Source organism: Megascapheus bottae, chromosome 15, assembly GCF_031878675.1.
Source record: "Megascapheus bottae isolate mThoBot1 chromosome 15, mThoBot2.hap1, whole genome shotgun sequence".
NCBI classification, from domain to species: Eukaryota; Metazoa; Chordata; class Mammalia; order Rodentia; family Geomyidae; genus Megascapheus; species Megascapheus bottae.
The window spans coordinates 44,928,487-44,955,586 of record NC_143523.1 but is presented as its reverse complement, the minus strand read 5'-3'; the positions used below and the strand labels follow the sequence as shown (position 1 = coordinate 44,955,586).

At 49.1% G+C, this 27,100-nt stretch overlaps 1 protein-coding gene across 3 annotated transcripts; it reads left to right on the top strand.

Moving 5' to 3' along the window:
- Positions 1–22,952, top strand: Dnajb12 (DnaJ heat shock protein family (Hsp40) member B12). Of its 3 annotated transcripts, none has more exons than XM_090346512.1 (9): positions 1–202; positions 9,460–9,640; positions 10,692–10,837; positions 12,801–12,986; positions 13,103–13,182; positions 17,524–17,633; positions 19,514–19,686; positions 20,093–20,238; positions 21,217–22,952. In XM_090346512.1, exons 1-8 carry the CDS (start codon positions 70–72, stop codon positions 20,212–20,214), a joined length of 1,131 nt encoding a protein of 376 aa, XP_090202638.1. In that variant the 5' UTR covers positions 1–69; the 3' UTR covers positions 20,215–20,238; positions 21,217–22,952. The 3 variants fall into 3 exon arrangements, with proteins under 3 accessions (XP_090202638.1, XP_090202637.1, XP_090202636.1); XM_090346511.1 differs by having other exon boundaries at positions 20,093–20,244; XM_090346510.1 differs by having other exon boundaries at positions 3–202; positions 20,093–20,190.
- The last annotated feature ends 4,148 nt before the right edge of the window (positions 22,953–27,100 follow it).

Here is a 27,100-nt window from a genome sequence, read left to right as displayed (position 1 = left end):
CGCCGGCAGCTGGCGCAGCCCTTCGTTCGCCCGGCCTCCCCCTCCCAGGTTCCGCGCTCGGGTTCCGCCATGGAATCCAACAAGGATGAAGCCGAGCGCTGTATCAGCATCGCCCTTAAGGCCATCCAGAGCAACCAGCCCGACCGGGCGCTCCGCTTCTTGGAGAAGGCACAGCGGCTGTACCCAACGCCGCGTGTTTGCGGTGAGTGTAAGGGGCCGGAAAGACAGAGGGGACATTAGAACTGATGGGGGGAACTCGGGAACGGACCGACGGGAGCAGTTGGGGGAGGGGGAGGGGTGGCGAGGCGCGGTTACGCCTGCGCATTGGGGGCGCGCGCTGCCTGCTGGGAGATGTAGTCTTTCGGTCCCCACGCCTCTGCAAGATGCTAGACACCTGAAGACCTGGGTGGTCCCAACAGCTGCTTTCGGGTTGCTGGCGGAACCCTCTAAAAAAGATGAGCTTTCCTAGAATGAGCCACACTGGCAGGCCGGGCGGAAGGAACTCACCTGAAAGGGACACTGAACTACTTTTCCCAAGGGGCCGTGCTGTGGCCCAGGGCCAGTTGCCGGCCTGGGAAATATTACAGTTCAGGAAAATAAACATAACTCTAGCGAGGAGGAGAATGGATGTTAGAGAGGAAAACACTTCCAACCTTCGGACGCCCTGGAAAGACATCCTCCTATCTTCACTCCAGACCAGGGCTAGAGACCACTCCACCACCCTGGACGCCTGTCCCTAGACCCTGCTCCTCATTCTCCCTCCTGCAGTATCTTCCCTGCTGAAACGCCCCAGAGTGCTGAGTAGCCTAAGAGCAAGGCTTCTGAGCCAGGGAGGAATCCACTATTCATCGCTTACCTGTAGATTACTCAGGATCCTCCCCCCCCTTTTTTTTGTGCCAGTCCTGGGGCTTGAACTCGGGGCCTAGGCTCTGTCCCTGAGCTTTTTCCCTTCTCCTCCCCCACCCCCGCCGAGATAAAAATCTCACAAACTTTCCTGGCTTCGAACCACAATCATCACATCTCAGCCTCATCTCAGCCTCCTGAGATGTGATGCAGTCATGAGCCACTGGTACTGGGCTTTTTTTTTTTTTTTTTTTTTTGTCTGTTGTGGGGCTTGAACTCTGGGCCTGGGCTCTGTCCCTGAGCTCTTCAGCTCAAGGCTACCCTTCCCCTTGAGCCACAGTGCTACTTCCGGATTTCTAGTGGTTAACTAGAGATGAGTCCTATGTTCTTTAGTGCCCGGCCTGGCTTTGAGCCACGATCCTCAGATCTCAGCCTCCCGAGTAGCTAGAATTATAGATGTGAGCCACCGTGCCTGGCTCCTTTTTGGTATTTTTTTAAAGATTTTTTTGTTTTATTTTGTGTGTTCCAGTCCCAGTCCTGGGGCTGGAACTCAGCCTGGGTGCTCTCCCTGAGCTTTTATATTCAAGGCTAATGCTTTACTACTTAAGCCACAGTTCCACTTTTTGGTGGGTAATTGGAGATGAGTCTCATGAACTTTTCCTTCCTGGGCTGGCTTCTTCTGTGATCATCAGATCTCAGCCTCCTGAGTAGCTAGGGTTATAGGCATGAGCCACCAACACCCAACTTCTTTACATTTTTTAGGAAGTTCTGAAGACAAATTGGAAAGGAAAAAGGCACAAGGCTGCTTGTGATTACTACTTAGTAAACTTCCTGGAGTTAACCTGCATTGAAAGTTAGAAGATCTACCCAGGTGAAGTGGCTCGTGCTTGTAATCCTAGCTGCTCAAGAGGCTGAGATCTGAGCATTGCAGTTCAAAGCCAGCCCAGGCACTAAAGTCAGTGAGACTCTTATCTCCAATTAATCACTAGAAAGGGGGAAATAGGGCTGAGGCTCAAGGAGTAGGGGTGGTAGCCTTGAGCTGAAGAACTCAGGGGCAGCACCCAGGCCCAAAGTTCAAATCCCATGACCCACAATAAAATAAAATAGAAAGTTAGATGATCTATCATGAATGTTACTATGTGGGTAACATTCAGAGATTGGGTTCCTTATATAGAATATTAGGAAGCTGGTACAGATAATGTGAAGAACAATGCCCAGCTGGGCCAGGTAGGACACAATTGTGAATTCAAGACTTGCCTTATCTATTATATAAGGAAATCCTATCTCAAAAAAAAAAAAGTCAGACAGTGGTGGCTGAGGATTGGGGTTCGAAACCAACCTAGACAGCAAATCCATGAGACTACGTCCAAATAATCATCAAAAGGTCAAAAGTGGAGCTTTGGCACATGTGTAGAATGCTAGCCTTGAGCTGGAAAAGATTAGGGACAGCACTTAGGCCCTGAGTTCAAACTCAGACCAAAAAGAAGGAGGGGTGCGGGGGAGGATCCTCATAGGGCTCGTCCATATGAAATGATCTTTTTGGTTTTTTTTTGCCAGTCCTGGGCTTGAGCTCAGGGCCTGAGCACTGTCCTTGGGCTTTCTCAAGGCTAGAGCTCTACCACTTGAGACTCAGCACCACTTCTGGCTTTTTTCTATGTATGTGGTACCAAGGAATCGAACCTGGGTCTTCATGCATGCTAGGCAAGCACTCTACCACTAGGCCAAACTCCCGGCCCCATGAAATGATCTTTTACATGCATTTTGTCGCATCCTGCTTTGGCTAAGTGGCAGAGCAAGATCATTATCTTTGTTCAATGGATGAAGAAACAGCTCAGCAACTAGGGCCTTGCTCAAGATATCACAGCTAGAAATTGGAAAATGTTAAACCTATAAATAAATGTTTATTGAAAGAATGGAATGGGAGAGCAACAATCTGCCTCTTCACCTTACCTGCCTGTGTTATAAAATAGAGAAAAGGGGATGCAGGCAGAAGAGGCTGCCTGAACTTTCCTCCCTCCTGATTCCGCAGGTTGATCTTTGGCCTGTTTGCCTCCTCTTGGAGAGGTTTACAATGTGTATTTGCCAAGATTCCTGATTTAACCTGCCTAGGAGCTTCCTTAGAAATAAATCACTCAGTAAATGAGGAGCACAGTAGGGTGCGGGCTCTCCAGCTGCCAGGATTGTATCTGACTGGTACTGCTGGGGAGCTGCTGAGGAACTGAAGAGCAGGCAGCCCAGGCAGAAAGGACTGCAGTGCTGCTCAGGGACCTGGTACAGCAGCAGGTCTCCTGTGCCAGTTCAGGAACCTGGCCAGGTGTCCTCTAGGGCTTAAGCAGTGGAATTGGCTCAGATACTAGTTTCACCTGGTGGATATTTGTCATATTTGTTGTCTTCTGGAAAGGCTGCAGGCATCGTGTGCATAAACATGTAGCCTTGCACTGAGTTCTCAAGGACCCTGGGCTAGTGAAGGTGTAGAATGGAGAAAATTATAGGAAAATATTAGTTGTTATCTAAGCTAGATGCTTTGGGTTTGAGTACATTCCAGTGCTCATTTAATGCATTTTTGTTGTGGCCTTTGTTTGCAAAGCCCCGTGCTGGGTGCTATGTCAACAGTGGCAAAATGTGATCCCTCATCTCAGAGAGACAGGCTTGCAGGAAAAAAAATACGTTGGAGAGCACAAGATAATATCTGACTTAACAAGAATGTAGCATAATGTTAGATGTTGAAGGCTTAAGTTTAAAGATGAAAAATCCAGTCTACCATGTAGGGTTCTTGAGGAGGAGTGTTAGAGATAGGACAGTCACCTAAGCTATTAGTTACCAGCTCTGTAGCACACATTGTAGCTAGAGCACACTAAAAATGGTATCTCACAGTGGGGAAGGCTTGTTCAGGGTGTAAATGCAAATGTTTGAGCTGAGGGCAATATTTGGAAGAAAGCATTCTGGGAAAGACAAGAAGCTAAAAATTGTAAGAAGGTTTAGAGGGCATCACTTGTAGGGAGATTGAAAAACAAATGGAAATGGGCCGGGAGTTTGGCCTTGTGGTAGAGTGCTTGCCTAGCATGCACGAAGACCTGGGTTTGATTCCTCGGTACCACATACGTAGAAAAAAAGCTGGAAGTGGTGCTGAGGCTCAAGTGGTAGAGCTCTAGCCTTGAGAAAGTCCAAGGACAGTGCTCAGGCCTTGAGCTCAAGCCCAGGACTGGCAAAAAAAAAAAAAAAAAAAAAAAAAACTAATAGAAATTAATGTAGAGGATTCAGATCAAAAAATAAAATGAGGCTATATTATGAACTACTTTTCTACTAAACAAAAGTGTTTTCTTTACTCAGTAGTTAATGAGGAAATGATTGAAGTTTCATTTTTTTTGTTTTTGCTTTTGTTTTTGGTCGGTTGAGGGCTTAAACTCTGGGTCTGGGGGCTGTCCCTGAGCTCTTCAGCTCAAGGCTACCACTCTGTCCCTTGAGCCTTGGTGCTACTTCCAGTTTTTGAGTGGTTAACTGCAGATAAGAATCTCACGAATTATCGTGCCCAGGCTGGCTTTGAACCACGATGCTCAGTTCTCAGCCTCCAGAGTAGCTAGGATTACAGGTGTGAGCTACCTGGGACTTTTTATTCCTAAGTAACCAAAAAAGAAAGGGAAAAGAAAGGAAGTGGAGCTGTGGCTCAAGTGGTAGAGCACTCACCAGGAACAAAAAGGCTCTGGGACAACACTGTGGCCCTGAGTTTAAGCCTCAGGCCTATCACAAAGGAAGGAAATCTCTTGTGAGACTCCCAAGACTTTAAGTGGCCATATAGATATGGATAAAGTCATGGAAAAGGCGGCACCAAGGCTTTGAGTGATGATGAGAATTAGATGACATGCTGGAGAATTGAAATCAAAACCCATGCGGCTGGGAAAGAACCCAGGCAGAACCGGGACAGAATGATATGGGCCGAGGGGGAATCACCACCAGGATATTCCAGGGTTGCTGTCCACCTACAGCTCAGGAGAAAGCTTGGGATCCAGATAAAAGTCTGGTATCGCCGGTTTGATAGATCTTTCTGGAGTTGAGTACAACTGAGTTCACTGTGGGAAAGGGCAGAACATGAAGAAAGAGTTGCTTGGGTCACAGCTATGGGCCACACCTGCCCTTACTTTATCCAGTTAGCAGAGGCAAAGGAAGCTGCAGAACGAGATGGAGCAACAGCAGGAAAGAGCAGTCCCAGGAGAAGGCAGCAGCTGTAGCCATGGAGAGGTGTGTCATGGAGGTGGTAAGCAGCTGTTCGATGCCCCACACACCACATGGGAAAAGGACAAGTGGAGAAATAGAAGGGCGATCGATGATCAAGAGTGTGAGCAGAGGCAGACCTTAGAGGAAGAGGTTGAGGAAGGGAGGCTCTGAACAATCTTCAATGGTTTGGGGACCCTGCAGTGTTGTTGTTCTCAGTGAAAAGAATGTAAGAGAACCAGAAAATTCTAGCTTCAGAAGTTGGGACAGGGAAGGACTGGACAGTTGCATTGTGCCAGACCCTAAGCTGAGAGGTCACAGAGCAGGAGGTGATAGAGCCAGTTAGCTCTTTTCCGGGAGTTTGGCCTAGTGGTAGAGTGCCTGCCTAGCATGCACGAAGACCCATGTTCGATTCCTCAGTACCACATACATAGAAAAAGCCAGAAGTGGTGCAGTGGCTCAGGGTAAAACACTAGCCTTGAGGAAAGTCCAAGGACAGTGCTCAGGCCCCGAACTCAAGCCCAGGACCAGCAAAAAAAAAAAAAATAGCTGAAGAAGCTGGATATAGTAGCTCATGCCTGTAATCCTACCCACTCAGGAGGCTGAAATCTTAGGATCATGGTTCAAAGCCAGCTTGAGCAGGAAAGGCAGTTTAAGCCTCAGGACTAGCACAAAGGAAGGAAATCGCAGGGCTTGAGCTTCTTTTGCTCAAGGCTAGCACTCTATTACTTGAGCCACAGTGCCACTTGTGGCCTTTTCTGTTTATATGGTATTGAGGAATCAAACCCAGGGCATCATACATGCTAGACAAGCACTCTACTACTAAGCCACATTGCCAGCCTGCTCACTCTTGTTCCCTCCATTCATGTGCCTCTAACTTTTTAAAAAAAAAAAAAAATGTTCATTTTTTAAGAGACAGGATCTCATGGTGTACCCAAGCTAGCTAGCCTTAACTCTTGCTCAAGTGATTCTCCTGTCCCAGTCTATGCATAGCTGGTACTAGAAATAAATACTACAATGCCCAGATCAGTTACTGGGAAGAGGCAGAGCTAGGGTTAGTGTGTTCCCTGACACTTTTGGGTCACTGCCTATTGCCCAATGTCATAGGTAAGTCAGGCAGGGGTGTCAGATCTTATGGTCCTGACCCCAGAAGCAATAGCAACCAGAAACCACAGCTTTTTAACTCAAGAAGTAGCCTGTGTGTGACCTAGAGTACACACATTCCCCTTTAGCTCTCATACATTCCCCTTTAGCTCTCTTTTGCAATGGAATTAGAGTAGCTGCCCTATGTAGCTCCCTTAAAATATTTCCAGAATCTTCCCTGAGAAATTCTGGAGACAGCTAATGTGTCTAAGTAGCTTTGACAACTGGACGCATGACTGTGTTACTTTTAGGATAGCTCAGCCCAGACCACTGGGAACTCCCAGAGCGGGGCAGAGGGGAAGGTTTTTAACTTGTTTTAAAGCCCTCAGAAATCAGAACACTCCCCTCCCCCCACTGCCTGATCTGGACCAGAATTCCTTTTTTTTTTTTTTTTTTTTTGCCAGTTCTGGGGCTTGAATAAACTCGGGGCCTGATCACTGTCCTTGGACTTTCTCAAGGCTAGTGCTCTACTATTTGAGCTACAGCACCACTTCCGGCTTTTCTATGTATATGGTACCAAGGAATAGAACCTGGATCTTTCTTTGTGCATGCTAGGCAAGCACTCTTCCACTAGGCCAAACTCCTGACCCCTGGTCCAGAATTTCTTAGTTCCTTTCTTTTCCAGCCCCTGGGTACCTAGCATTGGTGACATCTGAGCATAGACACTCAACTTGGTAAGACTGCATCTGAGCTGTACTAGCCAGCTCTGGCCCCAGCTTGATGGTTCCAGACCCCCACTGCTAGCTGCTACTGCAGCCAGTTCATCAGCCCAGGCCATGTTATTAGCAGCTTCTCCTTCTGAACTTGATTCTGCACCAGTCTCTGTGTCATATGCACATACATATTACCTCATTTTGTTCTCATACCACCATTAAGTGACAAGCTGTGAGTTCCATCCGGGCCTTTATTGCCTCTTCTAGATGTGGAATGGCTTTGCTAGCAAGAGGTCTCCCATAGACCTAAATAGTCTGGGGTAGCAGTGGAGTTAACAGTAGGAACCCTGAGCTGGACAGACAGGGTTCGAGTGCACCTCCTCCCCTTGGGTAAGAGTCTGCCCCAGCACCTTCTTCCTGTGGGGAAATGGCAGTACATGAGAGTGCTGTGACATGCCTCTTGACACAGTGAGCATGCAGCTGTGGAAGTGGCCATTACTAGCTAGACGTGGTGGTACACACCTATAATTCCAGCACTCAGGATGCTCAGTAGGAGGCTGACCTTGCTTCCATAAGAAAGCAATGATTAGGCCGGAAGTTTGGCCTAGTGGTAGAGTGCTTGCCTAGCATGCATGAAGACCTGGGTTCGATTCCTTGGTACCACATACATAGCAAAAAACCACAAGTGGTGCTGAGGCTCAAGTGGTAGAATTCTAGCCTTGAGAAAAGTCCAAGGACGGTGCTCAGGCCCTGAGCTCAAGCCCAGGACTGGCAAAAAAAAAAAAAAAAGCAATGATTACTACTGCTCCTCCAGGTGCCCTCCTGCGGCCCTCCTGTCAGCACCCATGTCAGAGTTGCCCAGTTGCTGATTTTGAGCCGTGGCTCAGGGCACCATGCTGTTCACAGCAAGGCCTGCTCTGCACCTGGGTGAGGCCAGGTGTGCTGTGGTGGAAGATGTTGGATGCCACATCCCCTGGAGTAGAAGCTGGCCCCATCTGAGCAAGGCTGCCATCCTGCACAGAGTTGTCTTGTAGCCTGCTGGGGTGCCTGGTTTCCTGGGAGCCTGTCCACAGCTTTGGGATTTACCCCTGGGCACTGGGGCCCAGCATGATTGGCAGGACTTTTGACAGCAATGTGGGCCCCTCCTTACTGAGTCAGCAGAAACAAAGATTCGGCTTTGAGTGACCCTGACTTAGAGTGACAGTGAATGTGGTACGTAGACCCCAAACACAAGTACAGTGGATTTTGGCAGGACCAGCCATTTGAAAATTGTACCGGTTGGGAGCGCAGCAGATATTTTTCCTGACTCTTCCCCCATTCCCCTTCACTGCTAAGCAAAGGCCCCCAGGAATTGATCTTTACTCCCACTGGAACAGGGGACCTGCAAAGCCCCACTGCAGAGGACCCTGCTCAGCAGCAAAGCATATCTGCTGAAAACACTGCTAATAAACTGTAAAAAATAGTAATAAAGCTAGGAAGCTTTAAAATTAACATTAACTGACTGTTAGCTCAGTATTGGTTTTGTACTAATAATATAAAAGCAGTAAAAGACCAGAGGTAAAAATAGAAAGCAATAAGGCAATAAGTACAAGGTACTAAATATTTTAGACATTCAGAATATGGTGCAAGTCAGGAAGAAGAGTGTATAGATTTTAATGAATTAAGGAGAAAAACTAGATTCACAGAAAAAAAACACATGGTAAAGCCAGACAAATGTATTGAAAGAAAATAACAAAGTCGGGGCTGGGAGTTTGGCCTAGTGGTTAAAGTGCTTGCCTAGCATGCATGAAGACCCGGGTTCGATTCCTCGGTACCACATACATAGAAAAAAGCTGGAAGTGGTGCTGAGGCTCAAGTGGTAGAGCTCTAGCCTTGAGAAAGTCCAAGGACAGTGCTCAGGCCCTGAGCTGAAGCCCAGGACTGGCAAAAAAAAAAAAAAAAAAAAAAAGAAAATAACAAAGTAGAATTAGATGAACTAAAATCAAATAGTGTAGGGTTTATTAATAAGCCCCAGTGTGCTTTTGGAAGACTTATCAAAATTCTGCTTGAATTTATTGTTGTACATCTATAAATAATATCTAACAAATAAGGCAGTTACTTCAGACCCATGGATTCCATGGATTTTGTTTTGTTTTGTTTTGTTATTTGTGGCGCTTGAATTCATGCCATAGGCATTGACCCTGACCTTTTGCACTCAACACTAGCACTCTACCACTTTGAGCCACAGCTCCACTTCTGGTTTTCTGGTGGTTAATTGGAGATGAAGAGTCTCCCAGACTTTCCTGCCCAGGCTGGCTTTGAACCACAATCCTCAGATCTCAGCCACCTGAGTAGCTAAGATTACAGGCATGAGCCACTAGCACCCAACTTTGGATTTTATTAGCAAAATTAAAATTGTTTATATAAAAAAGAAATTGTCTTCCTGTTCCTGAATTAGTGGTTCCTAAGATAGCAGGCAAGCTACCCACAGACATCCACTGGCCAGACCAGGAAAGGGGAGAGTGGTTTTTCTGGGAAGGACAGGTAGGGTGCAGAGGGCCTGGGTCCCTAATGCCAAGTCAGGCAGACTTGCTAACAGGCACTCAGTGCTTTGTTTCCTTGCCTTGTACAGCTCTGATCGAGTCCCTCAACCAGAAACCACAAGCTGCCGGTGACCAAACCCAACCCACAGACACCACCCATGAGACCCACAAGAAAGCAGGTGGGCCCGATGCCCCCTCAGCCAACGGTGAGGCTGGAGGAGGAGAGAGCACCAAAGGCTTCACTGCAGAGCAGGTGGCAGCTGTGAAAAGGTAGAGGGCCAGGTGGCCCGCATATCTGGGGTGGTCCAGGGATAGTTTCCTTCATCACAGCCTCCCCTGAGTCTGCCCATGACCCAGAGGGTCCTAAGAAGGTCTTAGAGGCTGGAGGAGGTACAACCTTATTTCCCACAAGGCCCTGGGATACATTGTGGGAACCAGGGCCCCACTGCCTGCTTTACTACCAAGACAGCCCTCAGCAGAGGCTGCAGGCACTAATACTGGCACCTTCCTCTGCCACTGGCAGCCCACCACAGGCCTATCATGACTCCAGACAGAGATGCAGCGTGGGCTCCCCCTTCATGTTCTTCCCAGCCCACAGTTCCATACCACCAAAGACTTCCTCAGACCAGAGCCTGTAGCGGATAGAGTGGAAATAGGCAGAAGCTGAGGCTGAGGCAGGCCTTACTAAACTAGCCTCAGGAATCCCTGTGGGGTCCAGCACACCTCCTGGCAAGCTTCACCCAGGAGGTCAGCACAAGGGTACCCGGGCATGACTAGTCTGCGATACCCCTGGCTAGGGGTAGTTAAGGCCAACAGCTATTAAGTGCTAGAAGCTAACATATAAAAGAATTGTGAAGGCCAAGATCCAGGTCTCCAAGGGACCCAGAAAGTAAGAAGTATGAAGGAGAACCAAGGTTTCTTCAAGGCCTTGTGCATGGGTGAACAGACCCCTTGCCATTTCTGGCCTTCGTGCCACCCATTCAAGATGGATTGCCAATAGAGCACCGTTGGCTGAGCTCGTGGATGACAGACATTGGCTGTCTTTCCAAGGTGGCCTCCAGTGAGCTATTAGCACAAAGGAAATGGGTGCTGGCCTGGCCACCCAGCACTTGCTCCTTGAACTCCTGAAGGTAGTCTTGGTGTTTCCAGTGGTCCTGCCCAGCTCCCCAGCCCCTGGAGCTCCATGAAGCCAGACAGCTGACTCAGAGGTGATATCAGCCATGCCGTGCTGCTCCCATGCCTGCCTGCCCTTACCCACCTTACACCCCATGGCCCTGGGCCCACATAGGCCACCCCTACCATGCTCTTCTCCTTCCCCCAGAGTCAAGCAATGTAAAGACTACTACGAGATCCTGGGGGTGAGCCGAGGGGCCTCAGATGAGGACCTGAAGAAGGCCTATCGCAAACTGGCCCTCAAATTCCACCCGGACAAGAACCATGCACCTGGTGCCACTGAAGCTTTCAAAGGTGAGCGGGCCCCAGGATGTCAGCGCCTGTGCATGGAGCTCGGGGCCTAGTCAGCCTTCCCAGGAAGTAGAAGGTAGTCTCAGACCTAGGTCCACAGGCCTCCAGCTTCTTTCTAAGAAGGTCTTGCTTGCCACCTCTAGCTGTGTCGAATATGTCAAGAGCTCAGATAGTGCCGCTCCTGCCTCCCTGTCTTATTCCCAGAGGTGACAGCAGGAGAACTGAGGCTTCTCTCAGAGCCACATAGTGCCTGGGCGGGCAGCCCCAGCCAGCTCCTCCCCAGTAAGACCTGCAGTGGGACTGGCAATCTCTCTGCTTCAGGGCCTATTGATTGTGGGCTGGGTATGTCATTTTTATTTATTTATTATTTATATCTGGAGCTGAATAAATTACACTGCAGAGAGGTCCATTCTGGCTCTTGGTTCTTGTGTAAGGTCAGGGGTTTTTTTTTTTTCTTCTTTTTTTCTTTTTTTTCTTTTTTTTTTTTTTGTCAATCATGGGGCCTGAACTCAGGGCCTGGATTTTATCCATAAGCTCTTTTTTGCTTTAGTTATTTTCTGGTCAGGGTCTCATGTTTTTGCCAGGACTGGTCTCAGCCCACAATCTCCCTCCTCCCCATGTAGCTAGGATTACTAGCATGAGCTACATGTCCAGCCTGTGCTTTATTCATTAGACTCTTATTTAACCTATTGAGCACACATGTGCATCAATTGCCAGTCCTGTATTGCTGGACCCTACAGTTTCTCCCTCAATATTCCTTTTCTTGTTCCCACTGGGGGCTCACACATGTAATCCCAGCTTATTCAGGAGGCTGAGATCTGAGGATCATGGTTCAGAGCCACCCCAGGAAGACAAATCCAAGAGTCTCATGTCCCAATTAACTGGCAAAAAGTCAGAACCAGGGGCATGGCTCAAGTGGTAGAATGCCAGTCATGATCCAAAAAAAAAAAAAAAGCTGAGCAAGTATGTGGCCTGGATTTCAAGCCCCTGTAGCAACACAACAGAAAAGAAAAAGAAAATAAAAGAAAAAACTAAAATCGTTAGTCCCTGCAGTCAAGCACAGTCTCCCACTTAATATCCCATTGCAGAAGCAGGAGGATCATAAGTTTGAATTCAGCCTGGGCTACATAGCAAGACCCTGCCTCAAAAAAACACACCCTCCCAGGTTTGACTCCTGCCTCTGCAACCTCAACTGCATGAACAGGCAGTTTTCACATGGATTGAGATATGCCCACAGGAAAGACTCAAGAAGCAGCATAAGGGGCTGGGATGTAGCTCAGTGGCAAAGCGCTTGCCTAGGAAGTGCTACGTCCTGGGTTTGATCCCCAGCGCCAAAAAAGAAAAGACAAAAAAAATACAGTTAAAAAAAAAAACCCGATAGGGAAGGGGGGAAAACCAAGATGGGTGGGGGGTTTGGGGGGGAGGGTAATGGGTACCAAGACATGTGAAAGGGTATCAATGTATGTGAATTAATGCACCTTCTATCTGGCAAATATCATGTAACCCTTTTACTAATTACAATTAAAAAAAAAAAAAAAAAAAAAAACCTTTTGGGCCAGGAGTTTGGCCTGGTGGTTAAAGTGCTTGCCTAGCATGCATGAAGACCCGGGTTCGATTCCTCAGTACCACATGCATAGAAAAAAGCTGGAAGTGGTGCTGAGGCTCAAGTGGTAGAGCTCTAGCCTTGAGAAAGTCCAAGGGCAGTGCTCAGGCCCTGACCTCAAGCCCAGAACTGGCCAAAAAAAAAAAAAAAAAAAGCAGCATAAGGAGCCTATGTTCACCCTCTAGCCTGCCCAAGCTGCCCAGACTTACTTAGGGGTCTTCTTGCACACCCCCTCCCACTGGCCCCAAGAACCGCACCTCAAGAACTGACTTTTGAAGAAACCGAGCCTGGCTGCTCCAGGACCCTGCCTGCACCCATACCCGCCCCCAGCCTCCTCAGGCCTGACCTTGGCATTCCTTTCAGCCATTGGAACAGCATACGCGGTACTCAGCAACCCCGAGAAAAGGAAACAGTACGACCAGTTTGGTGACGACAAGAGCCAGGCAGCCCGGCACGGCCACGGGCATGGGGACTTCCACCGGGGCTTTGAGGCTGACATCTCCCCCGAAGACCTTTTCAACATGTTCTTTGGTGGTGGCTTCCCTTCTAGTAAGTCTCCTGCCCTCCCCACTGCTAGGTCTTCTAGGAGGTGATATGGGGGGAGAGGATGCCAGCCTCTCCTTTCCCAGCAGTCCCAGCTCCTAACCAGTTCCTCTGATCCTCAGGTAACGTCCATGTCTACAGCAATGGACGCATGCGCTACACCTATCAGCAAAGGCAGGACCGCAGGGAGAACCAGGGTGACGTGAGTGGCGAAGTGAGGGGAGGGGGCATGTTGGGAAGTGGGAGAAGAGCACAGGGACTGGGGGAGGGAGGTCTAGCCCCTACTGTGCATCGGGAATCCACAGTACCTCACAATTCTCAGCCCAGGAGCCATGGTGTGAGCCATGGTGCTCCATGCCATTCTGCTGAGTGACACCAGAGGGAGCCACGCTCCATATCGCCCACTGTGCTCTCATGGCCTCATGCAGAAACTTCTCCACCTACAGTTTCCAGTGTGAATCTCTTTTGTGTGAAATAGCATTTTCAAAGCAATAGTTGTTAAATTTTGTGAAAGAACTAGAGAGGATGCCCAGCATGGGTGCTTTTCAACACTCTTTAAATATGTACAAAATTATAACTAACAGTGCTTCAAACACATTTTGCATTCCACAGAGTAACAAATAGCCAATTGGCTAAAAACACTGAAGACAGCAAAGCATTTAAAGTTTGGGCAGTCTTGAGTGTCTCCTTTTACTCTATGGTGTTTTGTATTTTGTGTGTGGTTTTTTTTGAGGGGGGACAGAAGGATTGGTGGTTCTAGGGTTTGAATATAGAACTTTAACCTTGCTAAACAAGCACTACCACTTGAACTATACCCCTAGTCCTTTTTTTCCCCCATATATTTTTTATTTTAACTAATAGAAGAGTTACATTATATTCACCAGATAGAAGGTACATTGCCTCACAAACATTGATACCCTTTCTCATGTCTTAGTCCCCATTTCCCTTCCCCAGCCCCTGCCCCTCATCTTATTTTCCCCCTTCCCTATCTGATTTCAAATAACCAAATACACATATATATAATATATCAGATAACAAGGTGAAATACTGTAACCATATAAGATAACCAAGGGACAGCAAAAGAGATGAGAGATAACATAGTACATTAAGGACAACAATCATTCATTATATGGCTTTTGTTTCTATATCCTGGAGGTCCTTTTGTTTAGCGTCATACTATATGGCATTATGTATCTAGGTTTTGTTCTATTGTAAATCTCTGCTAGGGGAGCCCAAGGTTTCTACTGATTATGACAAATGAGGGAAACCATTGAGCCTATGTTCTTTTGAGTCTGGCTTACTTGACTTAATATGATTTTTTTCTAAGTCTTTCTATTTCCTTACAAATGGGGCGATGTAGTTCTTTCTGACAGCAGCATAGAATTCCATTGTATATAAATACCACATCTTGTTGATCCACTCATCAACTGAGGGGCATTTGGGTTGGCTCCATATCTCTGCTATGGTAAATAGTGCTTTAGTGAACATTGTTGTGCTAGTGGCTTTAGTATGTCCTTGTTTCTGGACGATGGGGTAAATGCCAAGTAGTGGAATTGCTGGGTCATAGGGGAGCTCTATGTTTAGTCTTTTGAGGAACTGCCATACTGCTTTCCATAGTGGTTGAGTTTGCACTCCCTCCAACAGTGTAGTAGTGATCCCTCCTGACCACATTCCCTCCAGCATCTGTTGTTATTAGATTTCTTGATCATGGCCATTCTAACTGGAGTGAGATGGAATCTTAGAGTTGTTTTGATTTGCATTTCTTTTATAGCCAGAGATGTCGAGCATTTCTTCATGTGTCTATAGGCCATTCTTATTTCTTCTTCAGAGAAGACTCTCTTTAAGTCTTTGGCCCATCTTTTAATGGGATGGTTGTTTCTTTGGAGATTAGTTTTGGAGTGATTCAATTTTTTGAGCTGTTGCTGTATTTTAGATATGAGGCCTTTGTCTGTTGTATGGCTAGTGAAGATCTTCTCCCACTCTGTAGGCTTTCTAGTTAATTTGCTAGCTATGTCCTTTGCCATACAGAAGCTCTGCAGTTTAATGCAGTCCCACTTATCCAGACTGATTTGTTGTGTTTCTTGGTCCTCATTAAGAAAATTTTGACCTGTTCCAAGGAGACCTAATGTATCTCCTATTCCTTCTTGTAAAGTTTTCAGTGTATCTGCTTTTACCTTGAGGTCTTTGATTCATTTGGAGTTAATCCGGGTACAGGGCGACAAATAAGGATCCAACTTTAGTTTTCTACAGGTGCTTAACCAGTTCTGCCAGCACCACTTGTTGAAGAGGCTGTCTTTCCTCCTTTCTATTTTTTTGGCTCCCTTGTCAAAGATTAGGTGGCCATGGGTCTGTGGGTTCTTTTCTGGGTCATCCCTAGTCCTTTTTGCTTTTGTTATTTTTCAAGTAGGGTTTTACTTTTTGCCCTAGGAAAGCCTTGCATCAAGATCTTCTTATTGGCTGGGAATGTAGCTTAGTGGTAGAGTGCATGAAGCCCTGGGCTCAATTTCTCAGTAACACATAAACAGAAAAAAACCTGAAGTAGCTCTGTAGCTCAGCTGGTAGAGGGCTAGTCTTGAGCAAAAGAAGCTCAGGGACTGTGCCCAGGCCCTGAGTCCAAGCCCCAACACTGGCCAAAAGAAAAAGGAGAGGGAGTTGAGGGGGAGCCAGGCACTAGTGGCTCATGCCTGTAATCCTAGCTATGCAGGAGGCTAAGATCTGAGGATTATGGTTCAAAGCTAGCCCAGGCACGAAAGTCTATGAGACTCTTATCTCTAGTTAACCACCAGAAAACCAGAAGTGGCAGTGTGGCTCAAAGTGGTAGAGCACTAGCCTTGAGCTGAAGAGCTCAGGGACAGTGCCCAGGCCCTGACAACCAATAAAAAAGGAAAAAAAAATCCTCCTTTTGCCTCCTAAGTAACTAGGATCATAGGTATGTCCCATTATACCTAACTGGTTTGTTGAAATAAGAGGGTGGAGTTTGCCATCTTTTTGCCCTAGCTAACCTCAAATCTTGATCCTTCCAGTCTCTGCCTTCCAAGAAGCTGGAATTATAGGTATGAACCACTATGCCTAGATCACTTTAAAAAAACAACTTTATATCTGAAAGAAAACCTCTATAAACACAAATAATTATACAGTAAATTCATTCTTAGTGTTTTTGTTTGCTTCTCTGTTTTCTGTGTGGTACAGGGTATTGAACCCAAGTCTTTCCACATCCTAGGCAAGCTCTCTACTACTACTGAGCTACATCCTTAATCCTCTAATTGATATTTTTTTTTAATTTTTTTTTCTTTTTGCCAGCCCTGGGGCTTGAACTCAGGGCCTGAGCACCATCCTTGGGCTTTCCTCAAGTCAAGTGGTCTACCACTTGAGCCACAGCACCACTTTCGGCTTTTTTCAGTGTATGCCAAGGAATCAAGGAATCAAACCCAGAGCGTCATGCATGCTAGGCAAGCACTCTACCACTAGGCCAAAGTCCTGGCCTATTTATTTTTTGCCAGTCCTGGGGCTTAAACTCAGGCCCTGAGCACTATCCTTGGGCTTTCTCAAGGCTAGAGCTCTACCATTTGAGCCACAGCACCACTTCCAGCTATTCTATGTATGTGGTACCGAGGAATCAAACCCAGGGCTTTGAGTATGCTAAAGCAAGCACTCTGCTACTAGACCAAACTCCCAGCCCCTCTAATTGATGTGTGTGTGTGTGTGTGTGTGTGTGTGTGTGTGTGTGTGTGTGTGTGTGGAGCTTGAACTCAAGGGTAGGATGCTCCCCTTTAATTTCTTCATCCCAGGGTGGCGCTCTACTATGTGAGCCACAGCTCCATTTCCAGCTTTTTGGTAGTTAATTGGAAAAACTTAAATCCTCAGATCTGAGCCTCCTGAGTAGCTACAATTACAGTTGCAAGAAAGTGGCACTGTGGCTCAAGTGGCAGAGAGGTAGCCTTGAGTTCAGAGACAGTACCCAGGCCCAAGTTCAAGCCCCACAACTGACAAACAAAAAATTACAGTTGCAAGCCACTGAAACCCAGGTAGCCCTAATTGGTAATTTTTTTTTTTTTTTTGTCAGTCCTGAGGCACTGTCCTTGTGCTTTCTCAAGGCTAGCACTCTACCCTTGAGCCACAGCATCACTTCCAGCCTTTTCTGTTTATGTGGTTCTGAGGAATCGAATCCAGGGCTTAGTGCATGCTTGGCAAGCATTCTACCTACCACTAGGCCACATTCCCAGTCTTCCCAGCTGGTAATTTTTTAATTGACAATATATTTGTGTTCAGAACTCAAGAAGGTGAGTATGGTCAAAATTTCCCTCGGGCCTGCCTTCTGTTCTCCTGGGGACAGTCACTATTACTGATGAGCTGATCTCCATCCCTTACTTCCTCCATTGGTTATTTTGTTTTTAATCAGAAAAAGCTGGCAGGTGGAGGAACTTCTGTACCTAGAGAACTGGGGAGGGAAAAGGAAGGTGTGGTGTCACGGCCACCATCTTCATTGTGCTTGTGGAGCTGGTAGCAGTTGTAGCCATTGGGTGACGTTGGCTCTTCCTTCCAGGGCGGGCTAGGGGTATTTGTACAGCTGATGCCCATCCTCATCCTGATCCTTGTGTCAGCTCTCAGCCAACTCATGGTCTCCAGTCCACCCTACAGCCTGAGCCCGAGACCGTGAGTACTGCTTGTGGGGCCGGGCCACAGCGGGGAGGGGGCTGGGTGGTGGAGTCTCAACCCTATTGCGGTCTTCCTTCCCAGCCTGATCAGGCCAGCTGTCTACCATCATGCAGAAAGCTGATATAGAGAGGTTGGAGGTGTGGCTAACTCAATCATTACAACATTTCTGTATGCAAGGCCCTGGGTTCCTTGGGGAAGGGAGGAGAAAGCTAACCTAGAACCAAGAAAATACTCACTGTTGAGCACCTAAGAATTCTAAGAATTCCTCTAAGAACACAACAGATCAAGAGGTTACACTAGGACTGAAGCCCATGTTCGTGTGTGTGTGTGTGTGTGTGTGTGTGTGTGTGTGTGTGTGTGTGTGTGTGACAGAGACAGAGAGACACTTTGGGGTTTGAACCTACAGCCCTGCATTCAACATTCACTGGAGCCACAATACTAGCAGCCTCTTGTGTTTTTAAAGCTCACATTCTCCTGAGAAAATGCAGTGGCTGCTGCAGATGGCTTCCCTAGGACAGTGCACATGATTTCAGAGATCTCCCCAGACCTTCCCCATCTTTTTCTGCTGACCTTTAAGAATGCTCTTAAAATCCAGTTAGAGCCCCGGGACCATGGAAAGAGCAGGGCTCTAGAGTCAGAGCAAGCAAGGGTGGCTTTGTACTCCAGCTTCTCATTAGAAAGTTGTGGTCCTGAGTAGGGCATGGATCCTTGGCTACCTCTATGACATGGGAATAATAACATCCACCTGCTTGTAAAAATTAGTAGCATATAAAATGTCTGGCTCACCAGTGGCTTATGCCTGTAATCCTAGCTACTCAGGAGGCTGAGATCTGAGGATCACAGTTCAAAGCCAGCCTGGGCACTAAAAAGTCCATGAGACTTATCTCCAGTTAACCACCAGAAAACCAGAAGTGGCGCTGTGGCTCAAGGGGTAGGGCAGTAACTTTGAACTGAAGTGCTCAGGGACAAGGCCCAGGCCCAGAGTCTAAGCCCCAAAACCAACCAAAAAGTAAATTAAATAAATTAAAAATGTCAGACTTATTAGAAAAAAAATCTCAGCAGTAGCTGTTGAGTATTTGGCCTCAACAGCCAGTACTAAACTTGGACAAGTTAACTGACTTTTTTTTTTTTGCCAGTTCTGGACCTTGAACTCAGGGCCTGAGCACTATCCTTGGGCTTTCTCAAGGCTAGAGCTCTACCACTTGAGCCACAACAACACTTCCAGCTTTTTTTTTTTTCCTGTGTATTAAGTCCCGCAGAATTGAACCCAGGTCTTTGTGCATGCTAGGCAAGCACTCTACCACTAAGCCAAACTCCCAACCCTAGCTGACCTTTTAAGGTGTTAGTACCCCTCAAGTTCTTGTTCCTGGCATAAAATCTAACCCACAGTAGGTGTTCAGCTTCTGTAAGGGATACCCTTCACTCCCATTTTTGGGTCCTGCAGTCTCTCAGCCAGTAGGGGGCAGACTTGGCCCACTGGCCCCATTGCAGCAGCTCAAGCTCTGGATGGCCAGATACCAGCTTCTTTCCCTGCAGCTGCAGGGATGAGAGGCAACGGTGAGGAGGCAGGGATGTCCTTTCTGATATACTGATTCCTGTTGAATTTTGAGGCTCTTTCTGCACCCCACAGATCCTGCCATCAGCACTAGAAGGATGCAATTCTTTGGAGTCCTTGTTGTTTTATTCCTCTTTCTTTTTTGTTGTTGTTTTTCTTTTTGTTTGTTTTCCTGTGGTATTCAAGATTGAACCCAGGAATTTTATGCACGCTAAGCAGGCATTCTTGCATTGAGCTACACCCTAGGGCCCATCACCCAGCTTCCCTGGACCTAGGGGCCTTGGGACCCAGGCTTAATTCATGCCTGGACTTTTTGTGGCAGGTCGGTGGGCCACATCCACAGGCGAGTCACTGAGCACCTAGGTGTGGTCTACTACGTGGCAGATGCCTTCTCCGAGGCTCATTCAGGCTCCAGCCTCAAAGCGGTTGAGCGGAACGTGGAGGACGACTACATTGCCAACCTCCGCAACAACTGCTGGAAGGAGAAGCAACAGAGTGAGTGGGGTGGGGGACGACAGGAACTGGACATGGGAAGGAACAAGCCCTCAGTGCTTTGTGGGCCAGCACCTGGCACTGCCCTGGACCAGCCATGACCTGGACTCCTCTCCTGTGCTCCCCTGGGGCTGGGCGTGGTGGTTTCTTCACAGTTCTCCTAGCCTGTCATTTTGGCAGAATGAGTAAAGACAGGACATCTCTGGCCACCAACTGTGTGCCTGGAGCTGTCTGTGAGACCCTGGGGAGGTCTGACCAGGCTCACAGGTTCTCACCTGAACCAGCCTCACCCAATTCTATGAGAAGACCATAGTTCTCATTGTTCTGGGGGCTTCCCTCCCCTGGGCAAAGGCCCTGTCAGGCCTAAGGGACATGCCGTGGCACTGAGCCAGCCCTGTTCCTTTTTCAGAGGAAGGCTTGCTGTACCGGGCACGCTACTTCGGAGACACAGACATGTACCACAGAGCACAGAAGATGGGCACCCCAAGCTGCAACCGGCTGTCAGAGGTGCAGGCCTCCCTGCATGAATAGTCCTGGGCCAGCCACACCACCCAGGTCCAAGTATGAGCTGAGGCTGCCTCTGCCCTGCAAGCTTGGCAGCTTGGGCCTTGGTCATGAGGCCGAGAAGAGGGGAGGGAGGGAACCAGTGGTCATGACAGATTCTTGTCCCCAGTGACTTGCAGCCTCCAGATATAGGGTACCTCAAAGCTGAAGTCTGGTAACCCTCGAGTCATCCTCCCTGTGCTATTCTGCTCTGCTTCCTTCACCCACTCCTGGGCTGTGGGTACCCCTAAGCCAATAGATTAGGAGCCAAAAGCTGTTCCCAAGGGCCACTTGTGGCTCTTTATTCCATTGTAGCCACCGTCATCACAGCCCTCTCAACCATGGGTGACTCTTGCCTGTGCCTCCAAATGTTACTTCTACCCCCCACACACATTGCCCACCTGATGCCAGGAAGAGCCTTGTGGGACGAGGTGGGCCAGCAGCCCCCTCCTCTGTCCTTGCAGGCAGGAGGAAATGGAACTAGATGAATGGGAGGCTGCGTGCTCCCTCTCTAGTGGGGTCCAAGCTGCTACACCTTGCAGCCTGGAAGCCACAGGCATCCAGTCCCCGCCCATCTAGACATCTCAGCTGTGGTCTGCAGAAGGGAACAGAAGGTTGCCAGTTCAGGGTCAGAGGCAGCCACTCTGCATAGAAGGGGTGGGGCAGAGTGCAAGTGGCCGGGTGCTAGTGTCCCATTTCCTCCAGTGGGTTCTGTTCCAGTGCCCCAGAGAGCCTAGACCAAGCTCAGAGGAAAGCAGGCAGAGCCGGGAGAAGTTCTCTGTGTTGGTGCCCTGCCTGCCCCTCCTTTGCCCGTGTCCCCAGCACAGTTCCAGCTGCAGACTGCTCTGAGGCCATTCACTCAGAGGGCTCTGAGGAAACTGACCCCAGAAGGTTGAGCTGGGCACACAGCGCATGATAGCTGCTTGTTTGTGTAGCTAAATGAGAGACTGGTAGTGACTGTCCAGCTAACTGGTACATTCTCCTCCCCAGACTATGAAATCCCTGGAGAATTTTTGGTGACACGCACTGAGCCAAGGTGACGGACTGTATATTTAAAGAAAGACATACAAAGAAAAAGAATTAAAATGGAATTGGAGGCCGAACGCCACACAACTGCCCTCTCTCTCACCCAGTAAATACAGAACGCTCTTAGGACAGACAGAAAGCTGCCACAGGGCTGCCTCCCTCCCTCCCGGGGCTGCCAGAGGCTCCACATCGCCCGCTCCTAGGATACAGAAACCATGGCAACGAAAGTAGAATGTAAAAGTTGCAGCGAATGTCTGTAGGAAGGACTGGGGGAGGGGGTTATCCAGCTGCCCTCCCTTCCCGGGAGCCACCAGCAGTCACCTCAAAGAAGAAGCCAGGCAGAAGTGCTGGCCAAAGATAGAGGAGGAAAGAACTCTCCACAGAATGTAACTTACAGATGCGTATATATGTATATATATCTATTTATATGTAAATAGGCATATATAAAGATATATATATATGTATGTATATAGTATTTAAACTATGCAGGGATTGGGTTAAGTTCTGTGTTTAAAAAAAAAATGAAGCCTTTTGAGGAAGCCTGGTCCTTCAAAAGCTACACAGTAGCCATGTGTGTTATTAGTGTCCCCTCCCCCTGGCTGTTTCTGATGGCAGCAGTAATCATGGTGTCAATCCAGGAGAAGCTTCTGAAGGTAGCCAGGTTTGTGGATACGCTGGAGAGGAGCAGGTGGGATGGGGGTGCCCCTAGGTACCAGGTCAGTATTGAGCCATGGTAGAGACTCCACGCAAGGCCTACTCAAGCTGCCTCCTCCTTGGCCCCCTCAGATGGGCTTTGTCCTGTTGTCCCATAGCCAGGCCCTGGCTCATAGCACATCAGGACCTGGCTCAGCCTGGCCGCTTCCCCACCCAAGTCCCGAAGTGGGTTTTGCCTTATAGCTGCCCCCAAGGCACAGCTCTGTCGTTGCCAATGGTTTTTCCTAAGTCAAGCACCAAGGACTCCAGAAGGCTCTTCCTCCAAGAGTCAGCCCAGGACCCAAGAACCTCGGGACAGCAGCCGACTTGAGAAGTCAGTGCCAGTGGGCGCCTCTGCCTTCTCCCTCCAAGGACGTGACTCCACCAGGCTTCGATCCCTGGACAAAGGACGCGGCAGAATGGCTTTCTCACCCTCCCTGCGAATGAGGATTTTTTTTTTTTTCCTCTCTCTCAAAACAGCAGCTGCTGCCAAGGGAAGGAGGGAGGTTTTATTTATTCCCATGTTTATACAGGGCCTTTTGGACTTGCCATGTTCCTGTGGCGGTGGGTGTGGCGCTGTGCCCACTGTCTTCCAAAGCCTTACTTCCCCTAGCTGCCAGCCTCAAGGTGGTAACTGTCCTCACAGAGTTTCTCTTGGCTTTTTTTTTTTTTTTTTTTTAAGGTTTCCCCAACAAATAGGATTCATGCTGAGAGGAAGTTTGGTAAGGAAATGTCAAATCTGATTTTGAAACAACATTGCACCCTGCAGTGAAGTGGCCGCCCTGGCCCGGAGAGATCATGAGAACTGGACACCGGCCAGAGAGGCCCTCCCCTGGTGGCTCTAGCACTCTGCCCCACCACTGCGACTGTCCAGCCTCGGGTGCTGTCCCTAGATTGGGCTGAGCCACGTGCAATAAGAACAGATCCTTAAGGATCCCCTGCGAAGCTGTATTTCTTGAATTAGAATTCTGAAATTGTACATCTATAAATATATGTTTATTATGTGATTGACCATCGTGGGTCTGCATTGAGCAAGGTACTGAAGGCAGCGGGACTGTTGGTGGACTCCCTTCTGGGACCCAGACTTGAACTAAGGGCCTCTTGCTCAGCTTTTCCACACACTGCTTTCTCCCCTCCCCACTCCAGCCTTACCTCCACTTCTAGCTCTTTGATAATTTGCTGGAGATAGATTTTGACCGCCCAGCCTGGTTTAGAACCTCAGATCTCAGCATCCTGAGGAACTAGGATTTGAGTCATGAGCCACCAGTGCTCAGCAATCCAGGAGTTCTTAGCGGCAGCCTGTCTCCATCCAGACAAAGGGTACTGGGGTTACAGGACCTGGCATCCCTGGCACCAGCCCTAGGTGGGTGTCCAGGCCACCACCTCCACTCTGTGGCCTGGTCGAGTATCGCCCTGTTCCTGGACTGCCACAGAACTGACCAAAACATACCAGCCTGAGGTCCAGGCCTACTCCAGATTGAAAGAATGAGGAAAGGAAGCTTCTCAAGTATATATATATATATATCATATGCACACACACACAAACACACTCCACAGGAGGTTGGAGAATTTAAAACTGAGGCAGCCCAAAGGGCTCCTGTGAATGAACAGCAAATCTGCCCGGGCCTCCCGGAGACAGGGCGAGCAGCCCTGACTGGCGGGCCCAGGCCCCTCCCGCCACCACACCAGCCAAAGACAGGCGGGCTGCCCAGTGGTGCCACCAGAGCCCAAAGCTCATTGGCTGTCCTCAACCAGGGTCACCGCAGCCTGCCCTCAGCTTCGAGCTGCCACTTGTTAGCTGCAGTTGGCAGAAGCGTTGCCAGGTGTCTGCCCCCATGTCCCCCCTCCCCTGCACTGCTCAGAGAGCCAAAAGGGGTGGGACACTGCTTGACTGCAGCAGAAAAGAGGCTTTGACAAATACACCCCGCCCACTGTCAGGTGGCCAAACAAGCCTCAGTCCACCCAGACTCCTCGGACCTGCCCTAACTTATCTGCCTGTCCCCCAGCTGCCCCAAGTTGGGGCAGCAGGGGGGAGAAGGGGAGGGGTGTGAAGGAGAAGGAGCTATTTCCAGCTCCAAGAAGCACCTGGCCAGCAACTTAAATCCATCAGACCTCACACCACATGAGACTAGCCAGTCAGCCACTTGCCAGAACAGGACATGAGCTGAGAGTTAGGGGAGTGACCCGAGCATCTCCAAGAATCTATGTATGTCTGGGGGGGGACTGAGGGGTTTTAGCAAAAATGGTTTCTGCAAATAACCCAGATTTACTGTGTTACAGGTGATCAGATCCATTCTGCCAAATAGAGTGGTTTGCGTGAGAACTGAGCCCAGGTGGTGGACAAGGGTGCAAAGTCCACACAAAGGAAAATGGGTCCGTGGGGATGCACTGCCTGTTTGAGCAGGTTTCTACCTTCTGTACACACAGCTCCCCACAAGCAGCCTCACCCTCAGGAGGCAACATGGCATTCAGGGTTGATGTCTGCACTAACCCTCATTCCCGGCTGCCTTGAGCTCATTTCTGGCTTGGCCATTTATGGACTGGAAGATCTTAAGCGTGTTTAACCTCCCTCCCTCTGCCTCTGGGTTTTCACCTGCAAAATGGGGATAACACAAACACCCTAAGGAGGTGGTGGAAAAGTTCTAAGTCTTATGTAGTTTGTTGGCAATGATTGGCACTGGGAATCAAACATTGGAACTGCCATAGCAGTGACGGGGGATCACACCCCAGAGGGCAGAAGAGGTGGAGATTGGGGAGCCATGACTCTGGCTGGAGGTCCTGGGTAAAAATGCTGGCACTGGTGAGGGAAGGGGGTCACGAGGCCTGAGTGAAGGCTGGAGATCATCAGTGCCCCAGTCACGACACGTTAGACCCAGGCCTCCTGTCACTTCCACAGTCAGATCAATAGGAAACAATGGTCAAGACACCAGACTGAACAGGAGCAGGAAGACAGTCTGAGTAAGGTTTCTCCAAGACTTGCAGCTTTGTTTGTAGAAGGGTGTCTTGTTGCTTCACCTTGCCTCCTCCACCCCACTAATCTAAACCTACTCTGCAGGGAGCCAGGGCCACCTGGCAGGGATCAGACACTGGCTAGCCTTTCCTCATGGAGGGGCAAGTGCATTTCCCAGGGGAGTTGGCACTGAAAGTTCAAAGGTTAGGTTCCGGAGGACCTCAGGGACTTGGGAGTCTCTGGAAGGCCCGCTGCCTCCACTGTATTGTTCTCATCTTTCTGTTGGATGTGGATAAGGAGGCCCCAGAGCCACACAGGAGGGTGTGAGGGGTCTGTTGACAGAGGGAAAGGTAAGGCAGGATGGGGGCCAAGTCTCAGCCACTGATAAAGTGCCACTCCCACAAATACCATCCTCACCAGGTCACCCCTAGTGAGATCCTTGTCCTGGCTCCACGTACCCTGCAGGGCCTTCAGATCCAAGTCAGCTGCTCACTGGAGACTCTTCTACCTTCCCTGCCTCCTGCCCAGCTCCCTCTGCCTAGGGCCTTCATGCTCCCCTCTACCAAGAAGTACCCAACTCCCTGCAGTGAAGTCCTCGGAGCCTTCAGGACTAGCCCTTGGAGGTGGTATCTGGATACAGCTCTCCAACATTTCTCCAGTCCCTTCCTGGACAGGCAGAGGCAAGTCATGTGTTGGTCTCTCCCAGGGCCACAGTGAGCCAGCCAGGAAGAAACAAAGCAGAAGGACAGAAAGGGCCTGTCAGTAGCAAGACACCTGTCTCCATATCCCTTGCCAGCTGTCTAGCTTCTCTCAGCCTTGCCATCTCATCTCTGCCAGGGTCACCTGTGAGCCACTTTGCAGCCATAAATCTGCACCCAGAACCAGACCTGAGAGTTCTCAGGCATAGAGCTGCAGGGCCCATGTAGGGAGGGGGGGGGGCTCAAACTGAGTGGAGCTTTTTTCTTTACCTCTTCCTCACTTCTTGGGGTAACTTGAGACTTCTCTCCTAGAGAGGAAGTGTGCCAAGAGCAATGTGGGAATCACAATGGTCACGAGAGGTGGGGGCAATGACTTAGGCACTCGGGCCTGTGCCAGGTAGCATCACTCACTTCTGGAATCAGACACATATCGCACCCCAGCTGCCCCAGTGCTGCCCTGGCCACCAGCCTCACCAGCAACACCTGCTGGCTGCTAGATACTGCAAAGTGTATCCAGGACCCCTAAATGTTGCATCCAGCCATTTATTAGAAAGCTCAGTATTAGAAAACTCAGCAGCAGCCCAGAGGCTCATGCCTGTAATCCTAGCTACTCAGGAGGCTGAGATTTGAGGACTGCAGTTTGAAGCCATCCCAGGCAGGGAAGTCCATGACCTCTTATCTCCAGTTAACCACTCAGAAAAAAAACAGAAGTAGTGCTGTGGCTCAAAGTGGTAGAGCAGCCTTGAACAAAAAGGATCAGAGATAGCACCCAGGCCCTGAGTTCAAGCCCCATGGAGGAGGAGGGAGAAGGAAGAGGAGGAGGAGGAGGAGGAGGAGGAGGAGGAGGAGGAGGAGGAGGAGGAGGAAGGGGGGCAAGAGAAGGAGGAGGAGAAAAGCCAAAGAAAGGAAAAGAAGCAATTATGTCTGTGGATTTCAGGCTGTAAATCCAGGCCACCAAGGCTGAGAGGTGCTGGGGCTTCTGTCTCCCTCTGGCCTCTTCTTGGCCCTGAAGTACTAAGCACCAAGTCTCACAACAGATAGGATTCCAGCCTCAGCTAGAAGACAGCACTTTCTGCATTTGTGAAATGTTATTACAATTTCTACCTTCGTTCCATGGACCTCCTTGGCCAGTCATTAAAGCTGCTGGCCTCTCTGAGTTTCGAGGTGTTGAGGCTGCCCTATCCTGGGCTGCTAGCCAGCTTCAAGCCAAATGGAGAATGTGGGGGTCGTCCAGACCCAGCCTCACCCCAGGAGCTGAGCCTAGCCAGAACCAGCTCACCGCTCACTGCCTTCAGAGGGCCTGGTGGGATCCCAGGGCCTGGTGGGATCCCAGCCCAGAGGATCAAGTTGCATGACCTACATCTGCCAATATTATTAGCTCTGGAGCCGGGTGGCTGGAACACAATTCGAGGAACTGTTGACTTGGCTTTGTTTCCAGCCCAGCAGCTAAGAGGGACACATGGAGGTGGGAGCAGGGGCCTCTGGTTCCTCCCAGCCCCCCAATGAG